The sequence below is a fragment of the Cucurbita moschata genome, unplaced genomic scaffold (assembly GCF_002738365.1).
Source record: "Cucurbita moschata cultivar Rifu unplaced genomic scaffold, Cmos_1.0 Cmo_Scf00044, whole genome shotgun sequence".
Taxonomy (NCBI): Eukaryota; Viridiplantae; Streptophyta; class Magnoliopsida; order Cucurbitales; family Cucurbitaceae; genus Cucurbita; species Cucurbita moschata.
In genome coordinates this window covers 1,753,775-1,770,745 of record NW_019268560.1, presented here as the reverse complement: position 1 = coordinate 1,770,745, position 16,971 = coordinate 1,753,775, and the positions used below count along the sequence as shown (strand labels likewise).

Below are 16,971 nucleotides of genomic sequence, written 5' to 3'. Positions count from 1 at the left end.
GGTTGTAGAGATCTTGTATTGCTTGGATGTCACACGCAAACGACCATCGAGAGATCGCTGCAAAGGGGTTGTGCACGTAATTGCGTTGAGGTTTGACGCTTAGTTTGTGCTTAAATCTAAGGTTTGTGCTAAAGTCTCTCCATTGAAAGTTTGGGTTCAACCACTCCAATTTTGATTGGTGACGTTTGAAATGGAGGCGTGGCAGTTGAAATTATCGAGAATTTCGACGAGCCACCAGAATTCGCGCGTTTTTCAATGACGGTTGAAATCAACTGGATACTAAAAGCTTTCGCTTCTTGTTTCTTAGTGAATAGTGGCCGTGGGATTTGTCTGATCGCTTTGTACTTCTATAATCCACCCCATTTATCATAAGGCACGGATAGAAACTTCCAACTCAGTCTAAGCCCACCGCTAGCCGATATTATTCTTTTGAGCTTTCCCTTTCGAGTTTTTTCTTAAAATTTTTAATGCGTCTGTTAGTAAGAGATTTCCACGCCCTTATAAAAAAATGTTTTGTTCTCCTCTCCAACCGAGGTAGGATCTCACAATCCACCCCCTTCGAGGCCCAGCATCCTCACTGGCCCTCGTTCTACTCTCTAATCGATGTGAGATCTCACAATACACCCCCTTTAGGGCCCGACGTTCCTCTCTACAATCGATGTGGAATTTTACATACTACTTCCAAAACAACCCATTCCCCGTTGATAGCATTTCAAACTTACTCATGTTTTTAACATGAACAATGGGGTGTCCGCGTTACACTTTATTTACGAAAGGATAGGAGATCGTAAATGTAACTAGATATTACATGTAAAAGCTCGAAACGGAATAATCAATTGAATAGCGAAAAAGAAGAGGAACGTGAATTACATTCTTGTGCTTCTTTGAGTGTCTGAATTCTTTTGCTCGGTATCATACCGATGCATCGATCCGCTTTTAACGATCGAGATTAGCTCCTTCGCTGTCCATGTCACTAGAGAAAGATTTTCAAGATGATCTCGAGCTTCTTCATCGAACAATCCGAAGATATGCTTGCATTCTATACACAGTTTGTCCAAGCAAACAAAAGAAAAGTGAAGATATAGTTCATATTTTGACTTAAAATGCAGAGAGTAAAAGAACTCTTACCTGTATACTTGATGAGATTAAGCAATGAATACGATGCAAGAACTCGATCCTCGACATCTTTGTCGTAATTCAAGTACTTTATCAAGGACGGTACTAGAATCGAAGGTGCCATCGAACATAACTTTTCATCTCTAATAACGAACAGGTATCTACTCATCCATGAAACCGTTACAAGACTTGCTTTCGCAAGACGTGGGATACCGTTCGTCATCGCCGTCGAAAGGGCAGATAATAAACTCTTATGTCCGTGGTTAAAGAACACAGTTGATGCTTTCAGCTGCCAATTCACCAGATCTTCTTCCTCTTCATACTAATCATTTAAAGTGTTTAGACCAAATGAGAATCTAACTACTAAACGAATCGTTGTCGAGTAAAGTTAACAGAATCTACGAGATTCGACACGAAGCTTACCAATTGCACGAGCTCATCGTACACATGCCTGCTGCTGTAGGATGAATCCCCAGAGTTCGCTTCGAAACCTGCTTGTTGTAGAAGCCAAATTTCTGGACATGGTTCTCCAGTACACGAAAACCGACCTCCCAAAATCAAGAGAGCTCTAGCGAGATTTTCCGACGTCTTTTCTCGAGATATTTGAGAGTTCAACGCGGTTATGATCGTCACAATGGCTTCTTCTCTGAATATGCTGCAGCAATTGAGTGGATCATCCTGCAATGTGACTGCAACATCATGTGGGAACCATTCAAAATATGTCAAAAGTAATCAAAACTCTGAAATACCATGAGATCAAGCTGCAATAGTATTGTTGCAACTAAAGGCTGCTCCTCGGGACGAGCTCGGTGAAGATCAACCGACAATATGTTCATGATGCTCGAGCCATTCAATCGTTCTTTAAGTTCATCCAGAAGTTTAGTGATCCTTGTTCTTCTTTTGTTAAATGATTCAAGATGAGCTACTATGAATTCAACATGAAACCAAGCAAGCAAGAACAAAAAACATTGCATACCGGCTAAGGCAGAGTAGCTCCACAAGTAAAGCCAGGCCACACCTATCAGAGTTCTTGTTGCTTTCATGAACAACAAGCTCAAGAAGTGCAGCCTTGTTCAGATTCTCAGCCAAGTAGTTTCGACAGGTTCCATCAGCTCGGATGCAGCACGAAATCATCGAAATGGCGTTCTTCCTTTCTTCAATCTCACCGTTCTCTAACGTTCTCAGCAGCAGGCTTAATCCACCAAGAGCAATCAAGTGTCTACCATTCTCTAAGTTTCTATCTTCATCAAATCCTTTAAGGAGTTGATCTAGAAGGTAAAACGCTGCTTCATATGGTGCGCACCGAACCGAGAATAGCATCTGTAGCGACCCTCCGAACTCCAAAACTCTAAGAACTAACGGTAACCATTCGACCGAAATCATCTGTTTAGCTTGTGGCTTTGATAAGTAAAGTAAAATGGATGCTTTAAGGAAAAGGCTGCTACTCTTCAAGAGTTTAAGAAACACTTGCAGCTGTGGATCAGAGTTCAATATCATTAACCGAATAGCCTCACTCCTTGCAGCAAGTTCTGCTAAAACTGATATCACTAATTCTAAAATCTCATCATCATTGGAAGCTAACAAGACTTCCATCATTCCCTCGATGAACGGGGGCGTCGATAAGGCAACCTCGATGGTTGTGTCACCATCGACATCCAACCAAGCTTTGGTTACGACACGAATGGCTATCTCGCACTCACTCAAGATATCCGAGGAGGAAATTGTGGCTATGGCCTTGCAAAGCTCATTGGAAAGAAGATGGTTTGTGTCTAAGTTTCGAAAATAATCAGATTTTTTTACAGTCTCGTGGTGTTCATCCTGCAGAAACAGTTCATTTAGATGTTCTTAATGAAGCTAGCAAAATGATACCATTTTGAAGATGGAGATAAGAGTTACAGACATGAACAGAAGCAATCTTTTCTGCTAATTGCTGGTCAAGATTTGGACCAAAAACAGCATGATATCTATCATCATCAACAAAACAACCATGAAACATAACAAAAACGCATTAAAAACCTTCATCAAATAATGCAAAGAAACATAATCTTGAAGAACTTACAGATTCTTATTGTTGGAAGAATCCAACGATTTTCTCGATGCCCTTCTAATGGAATGTGAAGGTAAAGGCACCAAAGGAACATGAGGAGCTTTGGCTCCATCATTGAGCTGCTGTTCATAATACAAAGCAAATTTAAGAGTTCCCCTGTTCATATGATCATTGTAGAGCTTACTCAACGCCTTGATTTTCCTGTCATTGGACATAAATTCCAGCTCCTGATTGTACCAAACCTTCAAATGGAGGAGATGAGGAAGAAAAAAATGCTCCCAAAGCTCAGGCAGAAGATGGGTCCGAGCAAAAAATGGGGAATCAGAGAACACTTGAAGAACATGCTTAGCAGAAACCTTCTCATTCTTTTCAATCTTGTAAACAGTCGCTAAATAGAGGTGAGCACAAGCAGAGAGATGAGATTGAGCACAATTTTTCGATTTCTTTGCGGAATTCAACGAAGAAATCACCATATTCAAAAACCCTAAGGAATTCCTCGATGCTTTAACTCTCAATTCCCTTTCATTTCCATGTCGTTCTTCAATCAATCTATCAACACTCTTCATACCCATCTCAAAATTACTACAAACCCCACTCTCCATACCCCCATTTCGTAACAAACATGAACTACAGATTTTCCTCACCATTTCTCTAAATTTATCGTCCTTCGAGTACCGACCCACATAGCCACTAAGAATCGAAACCACAGATCGTATAGCGATTTCATCAATGGCAGGCGCCTCCATTGATTTACAGAGCAAGGTCTCCGAGATCGAACCCAATCGATTCGAGGAATATAACGAAGACCCATCTCGCATAATAGATTTCTCAACCTTTTTCTTTGAAGAATCGGTGGTTTTCTTGTCGTGGCATATGTATATGGGCAATGTTATAGAATCATTTGGGGCTGCCCTGCTTCTTGCTTTGGAGCCTGAGTGTTTTTGAGCTCTGGAGAAATCGCTGCCCTCGAGTCCTTCTTGAGTGAGTAATTCTTTCAGAGACGACATTTTTTTGGAGGCTGAAGAAGAAGAAGAATTGGGTGTGGAAAACTGAAGCAGGAGAAGAAGAGAAGGAAATCGATCGGCCAATCCATTTCGACCGGCTGGATGGTTCGAACCGGCGGTTCAATTTGATGACCGTTAATGACAAGTTTAACTGGGCCCACTATTGAATTTGGAAAAATAAACAAAAATCCATTTTTTTTTAATAATAAATTATTTTTGTTTTCGCAAATAATTAAAAGAAAATGGAAAAGGTGACGTGGACTTGAAGTGGAGCAATGACAAAATGATTTTGTAAGTGAAGTAAGGTATCCACGTCAACTCATACATCAAGATCGTGACGTGTTGCCACGTGGCATAAAATTACTTCTCATTATATAGAATATTTGTTATAATATAATAATAATAATAATAACATTTAAGTCCACTGACAAAAAAACAATTCCCAAATATTATAAATGTTAATTTAATTTTTGGAGTATTGGACATTTTCCATTATCTTTTTTTTTTAATTTATAGTATTCGCAAACCGTAAATATTTGAAATAATAATTAATATTTTATCGTTAAAATATAAAATATTATTAAAAAAATATCAAATAAATATTTGAAATTTTAATAATAATAATAATAACATTTAAGGTCCATATTCTGACAAAAAAAAAACAATTCTCAAATATTATAAATGTTAATTTAATTTTTGGAGTATTAGACATTTTCCATTATCTTTTTTTTAATTTATAGTATTCGCAAACTGTAAATATTTGAAATAATAATTAATATTTTATCGTTAAAATATAAAATATTATTAAAAAAATATCAAATAAATATTTGAAATTTTAATTTTTTTTAAAACTTAAAAGTATTATTTAATAAATATATATATATTTTTTATCTAATAACTATCTAAAAGTTTGATTTTTTACCAGATTGATTTCACATATTTAACCTTTTTTTAATTCATAAATCAATTTAATACAATATTTAATTTTATATTTAATATATTTGTTAATTAAATATATTAGAAACCATTAGATACAAAATTTAAAATTGGAAGTTTTACGTGATAATTTTGAAGTTTAAAAATTTAATAAATACTAAAATAAAAAAATTATGACCATTTATATATATTTTAAATTTAAAAACTCATAAGTTATATTTTTTTAAGTCATAAATAATCAACTTTATTAATAAAACTCATCGATCTATCAGTAGAACCATGTTTCATTTTTTTTTTGTTAGTGGTCGGCTATTTATTGGTATCATTCGATCAAGATTTTGTTTTTTATTTTTGAATTTGACTTTAAAATAGGTGATGTAATAGTAGGCTCTGATATCATTTGTAATAGTCCAAGCTTACTGCCAGTAGATATTATTCTGTTTGAGCTTTTCCTAGACTTTCCTAAAAGTTTTAAAATGCGTCAAGTAGGGAGATGTTTTCACACTCTTATAACAATGTTTCGTTCTTCTCTCCAAACGATGTGGGATCTTACAAATAAAAACATCCCGAAAAATAAATAAAATGAGAGAAACTAAACATAAATTTCAAAATCTAAAAAACGAAACCGTTATTAAATATAGTTTACAACCAAAACAAGCAAAGGCATCTATTAATTTGCAAAAGGTGCATCCAAAATTGCACAAACATTAGATTGTAGGGGAGAGTGCCCTACAACCTCAAATAAACACAAAGGTGGACCATAATAGGGGTCCTACATTCTAAAGCTATGACCTATATAACTAGGTCTCTCATCTCCAAGATCTACCGTGCCTGATCTAAGGTTCACTAGTTACGAATCCCAACACATAATGAAGTAGGAGATGTTCATATGATTCGAGAATTCAATAAATTCGGATTACTCCCCTCAAACAATAAAGATTTTTTCGATTTGGGTTGGATTGAATTTTTGAAATATCAAAAAATTTGAATCCGTTCGTGAGTTGACATTTTTTTGGTTGGGTCAACCGAAATTAGAGTTACAACCTAACCTTATCTACCCTAATTCTTTAGAACATTAAGAATATTTAATATTAGTAATCGATGTTTGATGTTATTGATGCATTCTAACTCATAATTAGTTGGGTATTGATTAACGAACCAGGCCCAAGTGTTCTAAATAGAAGTCCAGGCCCAAGTATAACTTTATATGAGAGGGTAGTGTATGTATGTATCACTTATGAAAATATTTTTAAAATATTAATTACCTAATAAATATAAAAAATTTGAGAGATGAAAAAAAAATTGTTTAAATGTTTATTTTTCTTTTATGGATTAGTAACGTTCAAAATAATGTTCAAATTTATGGACGAAAAATGTAAAATTTTAATATAAGTAAAAATAAATTATATTATACTTGAAAAACAATTATAATAATTAAAAATTGATGTTTTTTTTAATATAAGTAAAAAAAAAAAAAGCTGGTTTTTTAAATATTTTAAAAATAAATTTTTATTAAAACAAAATTCAGACTTTGATGAGAATTTTTTTTAATTTAACCTAAATCTATCTTTTTAAAACCAATGAAAATTAAGTCTTTTTTTTATAATCATGATTTTTTTAATTGAAAGTTGTATTTTTTTTTATTTATTAATTTAATTGAATTTCTTTAAAAAACTAAAAAGGAATGAATTTTTCATGGAAAATTCAATCTTTAAAATTATAAGAATTTTTTTAAAAAATTAACAAAAAAAAATTCTAATAGGAGACGACTGAGTAATTTCTTAGACTGCGCGTGCACTGCACGCTCCCCTTTTTTTTCTTTTTCCAATGCTAACACGTTGCATTGCATTGTCCATGACAAGTGTGAACGGTCAACAAAAACTGCACACGTCAGCTTTTTCAATGACTTCATCTATATCTTTTTATTTTATTATTATTTCTAATTTTTTAATATTTATAATTTTCTTTAAATAAAAATTTACTAACTTTTTTAATATATTAAACTATAAATAATTTCTCTATATTATATATATATATTGTATTTATTTCGTCTCCAAATTTTCAAAATTATAAATTAAAAATTTTGGTAACTTTGACTTTTCCAAATGCAAGCGAAGTTTCCATTAATTAAATTGTTTTTTTTAAGATGGGTTCTTATTTGTATTTATTATTAAGTTGAATTCAATAAATATCGGATAGGGATTGAATTGATAATTACTGTATTTATTGATTGAACTATACTCAAATTGATTTGGTGATAGTTTATGTATGTCTATTAAGAAAATAAAAAAATATAAAAGTCTTTGCTCCCGGACGCTATTTACTAATAAGAGAACCCAAACCTACCTTACACAAGACTTATCAACATCGAGGTTTCTGGCTTATTATTATTATTTTTTGTTCCTCTTTTCTTGTCTATGGAAGTTGGTGTTAAAGCTATACCAGCTTAAGGATAGTGTAATAGACGGCTTCCTTGGCATTCCTAATCCAGTGGGGGCGGTATATGGCCAGCCTATAAGAAAAAGCTACGAATGTTTGTGATGTACAGATTCCATCTCGAGAGCACCATCTACCTATCTCTTTTCAACGGTCTTCTTACGAACAAATGGATCGGATGAAATTGGGAATATATATTTTTTTTTGTAATTAGGGAGTGGACCCAGATTAAGATTGTCTTGATGTTCATCCGGTGGAGATTTGGAATTGGGTGTGTTGGGTAAGGGTGTGACGCCATTGTGGACGCAGGTGCAGCACAGCTTGGAAGATTGACGCCATCCCTTTCGTCATGGGAACGACTTCATCTGCTACCCCAACAGTACTCACATTAATCTCCCTCTCTTTCCCTTTTCCAATCAGTCCCCACGATTTTCCTCTCCCTTTCTCTCTCTTCAATTCCCCATTTCTGCTCCATAGAAAGGAGTCCTAGCTTTTTGGGTTCCTGAAAGCGACGAACAAACTCCTGGTTGCCGCCACTTCTGGGTTTGCTTTTTGATTTCTGTTGCTTCCTCGTTAGGGTATCCCTAATTTTGCTTTGTTCGTCTCGATTTTCACTTGGGCAATTCTTTGTTTCGCTTGTGGTTTTTGGGTCTTTCTTTGTTTGATTGATTCCCTTTTGGAAGTGGGCATTTGATGTTCCCAAAGATTCCATGGACCAGTTCTTTTGTTTCTCTCTTTGACCCATTTCTGCTTTCGAATGTTGTATCCAACCAGGGCTTCGATTGTACATTCTAAGCTTAGTTCGATGCTGAATTCGTTGCGATTTGGAATTTTATGTACTCTCAGTTCTTAGGGTTTTGATTTGAATTACTTGAATGCCGATTTCTTTGAAGGGGCTCTGTTCATGTAGTTTGAATGAATTCTTTATGATCAGTTCCTTGTTGTCCTGTTTTGGAATTACGTATTGCTCTAGCTTCGTTTGTTTCTCAAATTCAGCATCGGATCGTTCTTGCTCTCTCTAGAATTGACTAGTTACAAGCTTAGAGCTCAAGTGTTTTGTTCTTCCCAAGTTTGATGGCTGATTCACATGAACCATCATCATCTTTGAGCTTCACTTCATCTTCATATACAAATGGGTCACAGAGTTGTAACATGTCCACTTCTTCTGTCTCTGATCCAGTGCCTAGTCTTGAAGTGATCAGTTTAAATAAGCTTAGCTCTAATTTGGCTCAGCTTTTGATTGATGATGGTTGTGATTATACTGATGCGGATATTGTAGTTGAGGGTGTTCCTGTCGGTATTCACCGTTGTATTTTGGCTGCTAGGAGTAGGTTTTTCCATGACCTTTTTCGAGAAAAAGCGTCGATAAAAGATGGCAAACCACAGTATTGTATGAATGAGTTGTTGCCTTATGGCAAGGTTGGACATGAAGCCTTCTTGATATTGTTGAGTTACTTGTATACTGGAAAGTTGAAGCCATCTCCTGCAGATGTGTCGACTTGTGTCGACAGTTCGTGTGCTCATGATGCTTGTGGACCTGCTATTGATTTTGCTGTGCAATTGACATATGCATCTTCTATATTTCAAATACCAGAGCTGGTTTCATTGTTTCAGGTCAGTTATCAATGGATTTTGATTTAGAGTTCTACTACTTTTAGTGAACTGACCAAATCTGTTTGGCTGATAGTTCTTCATGTTCATATGATCTTTCACTGTTACTATACAAGTTATTAAAATTGACATAACTGCATGAATTGGCAAATTTTGTTGGTTGGTTATGTTTATAACTAAATCTGTAAGGGCTCAAGCCCACCGTTAGCCGATATTGTCTTCTTTGGGCTTTCACTTTTAGGCTTTCCCTCAAGGTTTTTAAAACGAGTCTACTAGGGAGAGGTTTTCACACCCTTATAAAGAATGTTTCGTTCTCCTCTCCAACTGATGTGAGATCTCACAATCCACCCCCCTTCGGGGTCCAACGTCCTCGCTGACACTTGTTCTCTTCTCCCATCGATGTGAGACCCCCCAATCGAATCCCTTTTAGGGTGCAGCCTCTTTGTTGGCACATAGTCTGATGTCTGACTCTGATACCATTTGTAACGACCCATGCCCAGTGCTAGGAGATATTGTCCTCTTTGAGTTTTTCCTTTTGGCTTCCCCTCAAGGTTTTTAAAACGCGTCTGTTAGGGGAGGTTTCCACACCCTTATAAAGAATGTTTCGTTCTCCTCCCCGACCAACGCGGGATCTCACAAAATCCATTTTTGTGAAGTTTGTGGCTTGAAAGGAACATTAAAATCGTCAACACGAGGGAGAAATCCTATGACAGTTTCTTAGATTCTCTTTCTTTTGTAGCTCTATCTTATGAGAACTTCCTTGATAGTTTCGTTTCTTAGCTTCTCTTTATTTTGTAGCTCTATCTTGGTGTCAACTTATCTCCCTTCCTCCTTACAATAACTTCAGTTTTAATGCACTTTTTAGCAATTAAAAGAGGCTTTTGTAATCTCCTTTGGCTTGGGGCTGCACTTTCTCCCCCACTATTGTATTTATATATCATCTACAGAATTGTTTCTTAAAAATGTTTACTCAAAGTCAAGATCCTACTTTCAACCCTGGACTTGGCTTAGGAAGTTCGACAGTGGTTTTTATTCGATCGTAGAGTATAAATTATACATGAACCATCTATTATTGTAAATATTACTGCGTCGGTTGAGCTATCGTATCACTAGAGAAGCTCTTGTACTTTTAGAATTGGATTATCAGCTGAAAAAACATTTTACCTTACTCCCCAAAAGCATGTGTTACCTTCCTTTTTTAGAGATGAACGTGAGTTGGGTTGGATCGAGTTGAGACATTTTTTAGATCCAACCCAATTGTTTAGATTGTAAAGTTTTTCAGCCTAAACAACCTTTATTAAATAATGAATCTAACCCAACCATAATTTTCTGAGTTCGGTTGGTTCGACTTGTTCGGGTCATTTATTCAAAGTTTTGTTTTTGGTAAACGTTAGTTCGTACAACATCTATTTATTGGTATCAAACTGCATTACATATATGTTAATAATACACATAAAAAGGAAAACTACTGTCATCTGATACTGTACATATGTGCAGCGACACCTATCTAACTATGTTGTGAAGACTTTAGTGGAAAATGTCATCCAAATCCTAGTGGTAGCTTTCCGCTGCCAATTGAGCCCTCTTGTCACTCAATGCATTGACAGAATAGCTCGATCTGATCTCGATTGTGTTTCTCTCGAGAAAGGACTTCCATATGAGGTTGCTGAAAGCATTAAAATGGTTCGGCTTAAGCTTCAGAGTGATGATGAGCAAAGTCTTGTTCCTGATAGTCCTCTTGATAAGAGAATCAAGAGAATATGCCAGGCATTAGATTCAGATGATGTTGAACTCTTGAAACTTCTTTTATCTGAATCAGATGTAACACTGGATGAAGCCAACGCCTTGCATTACGCTGCAGCGTACTGCGATCCCAAGACTCTATCTGAGGTTCTTAATTTGGATTTAGCTGATGTAAACCTCCGAAATTCACGTGGTTATACTGTCCTCCATCTTGCTGCTATGCGTAAGGATCCGTCTGTGATAATATCGCTTCTTAACAAGGGAGCTCGAGCATTTGAATTGACCCTGGATGGTCGGACTGCTGCAAATATCTGTCAAAGGTTAACAAGACCAAAAGATTATTATGCTAAAACAGAGAAAGGGCAGGAAGCAAACAAAGACCGTTTGTGCATTGACATTTTAGAGAGAGAAATGTGGAGGATTCCAACTTCAGATTCATCCATTCTTTCCTTGACGATGGCTGATGATGTGCACATGAAGTTAATTTACCTGGAAAACAGAGGTAATGTTTTACACAAGAATATTTAATCAATTTTGATGCACCCCGGAATCGATATCGTATACTCATTCGTATGATCGTTATGTACTAATGCAGTAGCATTTGCACGACTACTCTTCCCATCGGAGGCCAGGGTAGCTATGGACATTGCAAATGTTGATACAACTTCTGAGTTTGTTGGTCTTTCTATGCCCAAAGGTTCAAATAAGAATCTGAGGGAAGTTGATTTAAATGAAACACCAAGTGTGCAGAACAAGAGATTTCTTTCCAGAATGCAGGCCCTTTTGAAAACAGGTTATTGCTGCTATCTCACCCTTTCGTTTTTTGTTAATTGAAATTTGTAGCTGCTAAATCTCATGTAAACTAACATTCTTGGTGGCAGTGGAAACGGGTAGACGCTACTTTCCTAACTGCTCAGAAGCACTGGATAAGTTCATGGGAGATGGCCTTCCTGATCTATTTTACCTTGAGAATGGCACTGCTGAGGAGCAACGGATTAAGCGGAAGCGTTTCAGGGAGCTTAAAAACGATGTTCAGAAGGCATTTGATAAAGATAAAGCTGCAAAGATTAACCGATCTGGGTTGTCTCCATCGTCGTCCTCAACATCATTGAAGGATGATGCCAACCCCTACAAGGTCAGGACACAGTAAAGCCATTATGTATTTAAGTAGAATAAACTGAAAGAAATGCAACCTTGATCTTAATGCATTGAAAGTTTTGCCCTTTGTACAATGAGTAAACTAGGGAGGCAAAGACTCTAATTCTTCCCCTGCATTAAGAATAAATAAGAAAATCTTAATGTTGGAATGTTTAGCAATTGATATCCTTGAATAATTGTTACTCAAGGTTGGTTTGAGGCTTTTGAGCAGCTTTCCCTTCTTCAATTAGCCTTCCTCAAAGCCCTGAATCCATGATACTCGAGGATTAGAAAGAGAATTTCTCCCCCTATACACCCTGGCTGGTGCAAAGGCCTTCAAGATAACAAGCTCGTACCAACGAAGACAATGAAATGTAGATTATGTTCTTCCATTCATCGGACTAGCATGATTAAAACCTTTCGATATTACTTTCTCCCATTAGACCCAACTCGGCCAAGAACTTAGAATTATGAACCATTCTTCACAAAGTTCATCCACATTAGTACCTTTTCCTTCTTGTCAAGTTATTGAACCAGGGTGGAAAAGTCATCCAGATAAAAGAGGTTCAACTATCACTATGAAAAACAAATATAAAAATTTGAATAATGTCAACACGAACATAATTCACAATATAAGGCATCAGCTCTTTCCCCTCTATGTTCGTTGTGTGCTAACAAAACTTGAATCTAAATCTATGCGAGCATTAAAAGAAGAAGAAATTACATACCAGTTGAACAGCAAAAGACCCGTATATTGGGAATTGTCATCCAAAGAAAAACGCTATTTTGTGGGCAAACATATAGAAGAACTAAAATTAGATGGCAAGGTTTAACTATGATTATGGAGACCATGTTTTTTACAACTTTCCCACATGGAGGGGCCTTCTGGATGAACATCCACAAAATATTTTACAAATCTTGCATCAGAACAAGCCAAGACAGTGCTCAATGATAAGTTGGGTTTTGCAGCACCCTTATCCCTTAACCATCTATACATTGAAAATCTTGTGTTTATTCTCTCCATTTTGTAACATAAATAAACTGGGAATGCCGCTATTGTATGCAAGGGGTAACCTAAACAGTTTCTTAAGCAATCAATCTTCTCTTGGATTACATCTTTGCTCTGGTTTAGAACCATGGGCGCATGTCTGACTATATTTGTCACCACATGACAGTCCAAACCAGCATTTACCAGGCAATCAAATCTCTCCTGTAATTGATCTCCCCGACCCCGAAACTGTTTCGACGCCTTTGCCAACTCATCTGAGTTTTCGACGTATCCCAACTTCAGCAGGAATGTAGTCTTCTCCATCTGTTTGGCGGGGTTTTGGCAAGAAGCCTGTTCACTGCTTTTTAGCTTTGATTTGGAAGCCAAGGCAAACAGCTTCGACGGGTCGTCTCGAATGATCAGACATAAACCTTCTTTTCCAACTTTTAGTTCTTTACAGACAGTTTTCGGCCCTTTGAGAGTACACGAACCAAGTAACAGAATTTGATGAGATACTATACCTGCAATGTCCTCTGTTCCCAACCCGATATCAAAGAGAAAATCTACTGCTCTCAGAATGTTTTTAACATACTTCCCAGACAAAATTACAGGGTTTTGTTTATAAATCGAATAAGCTTCGTTCATCTTAAGACCCAACTTGACTAATCGACCGAATAATACATACACTTTCTTCCCAGAATCTTCAAGCAGCAATGAGGGATTTGATTTAAACAGATCGTGCATCTGTATCTCTGTATAACCTACTTTAGCTAGAAAGTCCACAGTGTCAACCAGTCTATTCCAATTATAGGTACTTTTATGAGATATATATCCTCCAATCCAATCTTCTTCAATACCTAATTTACTTAGCTTCTCAAGAACTTTGATGAACTCCATTTTGATCTGACCAATCAAAAGTGAAGGGCAGCAACTAACAAGCTTAATAACTGTGCCCATTCCAAGACCTAAATCCTCATAAGCTCTAAGTTTTGAGGCTAATAGACCATAATCATAAGCAAATACTTCTCTTGCTTCCTTATACATTTTGCCCATCTTGCTACGCGGGATACCATAATTGCACAAAACATGGAAGTTTTCAAGCATAAGATGATCATCACTCAAAAACATCAAGTGTCGTGGAAGAAACAAGGGGAGCTCTGATGGGGGTAGCCCCAGGCTTTCAAAGAATGGCTCAAATTCATTGATGGGATTGTATCTAAGATACTTTCTGAGAGACCTAGCCACATCTTTTTCGCTGTCAAGTTTCATGATCAAATTTTGAAGAAAATGAGGCGAGTTCTTGCTTATATGTTCAGCATCTGCAAAGCCGAGGCTCCTAGTACAATGCAGATAGTCAAATAAAACTTTCTGGGCCTCTGTTCTTGCATACCGAGACACTCGGCCACTTGTAGTGGGCGATTGCGGTGATTCTATAAGGGACGCTCTGGGATGATTATCAAATCCATAATTGCAAAACAATCGAGATTTAAAGCTAAAAAAAGACGGATTATGAGCTTGAGTAATGGTTTTTTCAGATAGAACAGGCGCAAAGAACAGCAAGTGATTGAGCTGGGTAATCATTTTGGAAAATTTCAATACCCGTTTGTGATATCGAAGAATTAGCATGGCTAGAATCCCAAACGAGACTGTGAGAAAGATCCAAGAGATGAACAGAAACCAGATACCATTACAACGATCACCAACATAAAAAGTGAAGGCAGCCTAACAACTTCTCTGAGCCAATCGCGATTCAAGCTTCGGCATCATACCCATTAAGGAACAACCTCGAAATTTAGAACAGTGTTTCGGAAGTGAATCGTGGACGTACCTTGATCGCTTACAGGCTTATGCGGCTTAATGGAAAATCAAACAAGGAGGAAGGATCGGGAGAAGCATTCCAGTTCCCAAATGATCAGTATTCGAAGCTAATTCCAGTTCGTCGTCGCTGTGCCATAAAACCCTAATCAAAGGGTTTAAGGCGGAGCCAACAAACAACTCTGTATTTATAGTAAAAATCTCAACTTTGTTCTTATGGGTTGCCCTTCATTGTGATTCCAAAATTATATATAAATTAAATTTTTTTTAAAAAAAATCATACCTAAATTGATTAAATAATTTAAACTATCGAGCTACGTGGAGGTCAACCTCGAACTAAGCTGTGATTCTCTGTTTAGACGGTGAATGAGAAAAAGGAGTGGAGAGAGATTTCTCCCCGTTATATATTGGACGGACACGAGGATTTGAAAAATATATTCCCCGTCTATGCCCAATTCTCCACCCCATCCCGACCTCACTTAATACAATCACTCACTATATTTATATCCTTATATTTTAAACCTAATTAAATTTTATACAGATAAAACGACTTTAAAATCGTTTATAAGGTGATTCAGCTCTAATTTCTAATAACACGAGTAAATTAACTAATAATTTATATTGAAAAATAATAATTCTACGTTAAATACCTATTTTTTTAAAGAATTACAAACATGAAAAAAAAAATTATGTCACTGAGTCCTCTCCCCGATCCTCGTAAAAATAAACGAAGAAATTGATGGAGATGAGGAATGAAATAGGTGACAGTCAAGTACGAATACTCCGTCTCTGTTCCGCCCTCCCGGCTTCTATATGACTAGCTGCTGACCATAAAATGTGCGGATTATTCAATGCAAATATCTACTAAAAAAATATTGATCGAACTGAAAAGTGAAAATACTTCAAGCACGGTTTACGGTCGTTTAGAACCTAATTCATTTCTTATTCAACATTTTTTTAAAGTATGAATGTTACAAGCTTTCATTTTTTAGCTTGTATGTTGTATTTGTAAGCAGACTTGGAAAATATAGTAAAAGAACCATTTGTGCTTTTCTTTAGCCAATGACTAAGTTTCTTTGCATCTCGATGTAGTTTAAGTTGCATATAGAATCATTCAAGCTCGACATGATCAATCTTGCTTGTGGAGTGATTCGAATCTCAATCAAGTGTTCTTGTCTTGAGATATTTGATCAACAAGAATCATTGAAGCTAGACATGATCGATCTTGCTTATAGAGTGATTCGAATCTTAAACAATATTCTTGCCTTGAGATATTCGATCAACAAGGTAATCCGAATCTTACTCCCCTTCTAGTGATTCCTTATCTTATCAGTAAACCAAATGAACGTTATCATAATGGGTTAGTTGAGTTAGGTAGCTTTGATAGCGTTTTTATAAATATTTTAAAAGATCTCTTAATCTTTTTTTAAATAATTAAAAGTCAAGAAATTAAGATATTTTCACATGATTAAGATTAATTACTGAGCTTATTTAATATATTTTGCAAGCCTTTAATTAGAAGGGTCAACTTCAATAAAGATATATTATTGATTAAGAAAAATAATCATCACTTAATTACTCGATAATATTTAATTTTCACATTATTTTATTACTCAAACCTTTATTTTTAGAAGATATAAATAAAATAAATAAGTTTCTCGGACTCATAATTAAAAAACAAATTTAAAATTAACGATTTAATTTATAATTTAAATTTGATGTTAAGTTATGAACTTATTTGAGTTCGAATGGGTTCAGATAAATAAAAATTATATAAATTGAGTTTGTTTACGAGAAAACCGTTCAAATTTATTGTTAATTTTAAAATATATATTTTATTTTCAATATAATTATATATATTTATGACTATTTATTAATTAGTTATTCTTTAATAACTTTTAAAAATAATTTTTACTAAGGTAATTTTTAAATTTACGTTAAAAAAAAATTAAATAAATGTTTTATGAACTAACATTTTAATTTTATTAAAAACAATAATTTTAATAAACGACTGGACCAAGCCAACCCAAAAAGTTTATGGCTGAATCGGGTTGTTCAGTTGAAAAATTTACATCTCGAACAATTGAGTTGAGTCTAGAAAAAATGTCTCAACTCAATCCAATCCAACCCACGAACAC

General features: G+C 35.6%; 3 protein-coding genes across 5 annotated transcripts; 1 reads left to right on the top strand and 2 right to left on the bottom strand.

Annotated features, from left to right (window-relative positions):
* Positions 1-679: 679 nt before the first annotated feature.
* On the bottom strand, positions 680-4,213 carry LOC111434366 (putative E3 ubiquitin-protein ligase LIN-2). 2 transcript variants are annotated; one of them, XM_023071809.1, is made up of 7 exons: positions 3,176-4,213; positions 3,017-3,080; positions 2,093-2,934; positions 1,866-2,013; positions 1,540-1,794; positions 1,129-1,438; positions 680-1,039 (listed from the first exon to the last, which is right to left on the bottom strand). In XM_023071809.1, the coding sequence occupies exons 1-7, from the start codon at positions 4,168-4,170 to the stop codon at positions 867-869; spliced, it is 2,787 nt and encodes a 928-aa protein (XP_022927577.1). In that variant the 5' UTR covers positions 4,171-4,213; the 3' UTR covers positions 680-866. The 2 variants fall into 2 exon arrangements, with proteins under 2 accessions (XP_022927577.1, XP_022927578.1); XM_023071810.1 differs by having other exon boundaries at positions 1,866-2,010.
* A 3,558-nt stretch (positions 4,214-7,771) lies between these two features.
* Positions 7,772-12,210, top strand: LOC111434166 (regulatory protein NPR3). Of its 2 annotated transcripts, XM_023071513.1 has the most exons (5): positions 7,772-8,117; positions 8,536-9,153; positions 10,648-11,395; positions 11,489-11,686; positions 11,775-12,210. In XM_023071513.1, the coding sequence occupies exons 2-5, from the start codon at positions 8,614-8,616 to the stop codon at positions 12,041-12,043; spliced, it is 1,755 nt and encodes a 584-aa protein (XP_022927281.1). In that variant the 5' UTR covers positions 7,772-8,117; positions 8,536-8,613; the 3' UTR covers positions 12,044-12,210. The 2 variants fall into 2 exon arrangements, with proteins under 2 accessions (XP_022927281.1, XP_022927280.1); XM_023071512.1 differs by having other exon boundaries at positions 7,772-9,153.
* Positions 12,211-12,603: 393 nt separating this feature from the next.
* On the bottom strand, positions 12,604-15,022 carry LOC111434165 (transcription termination factor MTEF18, mitochondrial-like). The gene has a single exon (XM_023071511.1). The coding sequence runs from the start codon at positions 14,642-14,644 to the stop codon at positions 12,860-12,862; it is 1,785 nt and encodes a 594-aa protein (XP_022927279.1). The 5' UTR covers positions 14,645-15,022; the 3' UTR covers positions 12,604-12,859.
* Between the last annotated feature and the right edge of the window lie 1,949 nt (positions 15,023-16,971).

What these genes read in the sequence shown, in the direction of transcription:
- LOC111434366 (XM_023071809.1), bottom strand. Translation starts at nt 4,170, where the DNA reads ATGTCGTCTCTGAAAGAATTACTCACTCAAGAAGGACTCGAGGGCAGC. An exon ending in TCTTCCAACAATAAGAATCT is followed by an intron (nt 3,081 to 3,175) that starts GTAAGTTCTTCA and finishes TGATGATGATAG; the next exon opens with ATATCATGCTGTTTTTGGTC. An exon ending in ACGATGAGCTCGTGCAATTG is followed by an intron (nt 1,439 to 1,539) that starts GTAAGCTTCGTG and finishes TTAAATGATTAG; the next exon opens with TATGAAGAGGAAGAAGATCT.
- LOC111434165 (XM_023071511.1), bottom strand. Translation starts at nt 14,644, where the DNA reads ATGCTAATTCTTCGATATCACAAACGGGTATTGAAATTTTCCAAAATG.
- LOC111434166 (XM_023071513.1), top strand. Translation starts at nt 8,614, where the DNA reads ATGGCTGATTCACATGAACCATCATCATCTTTGAGCTTCACTTCATCT. An exon ending in AGCTGGTTTCATTGTTTCAG is followed by an intron (nt 9,154 to 10,647) that starts GTCAGTTATCAA and finishes ACATATGTGCAG; the next exon opens with CGACACCTATCTAACTATGT. An exon ending in AATTTACCTGGAAAACAGAG is followed by an intron (nt 11,396 to 11,488) that starts GTAATGTTTTAC and finishes GTACTAATGCAG; the next exon opens with TAGCATTTGCACGACTACTC.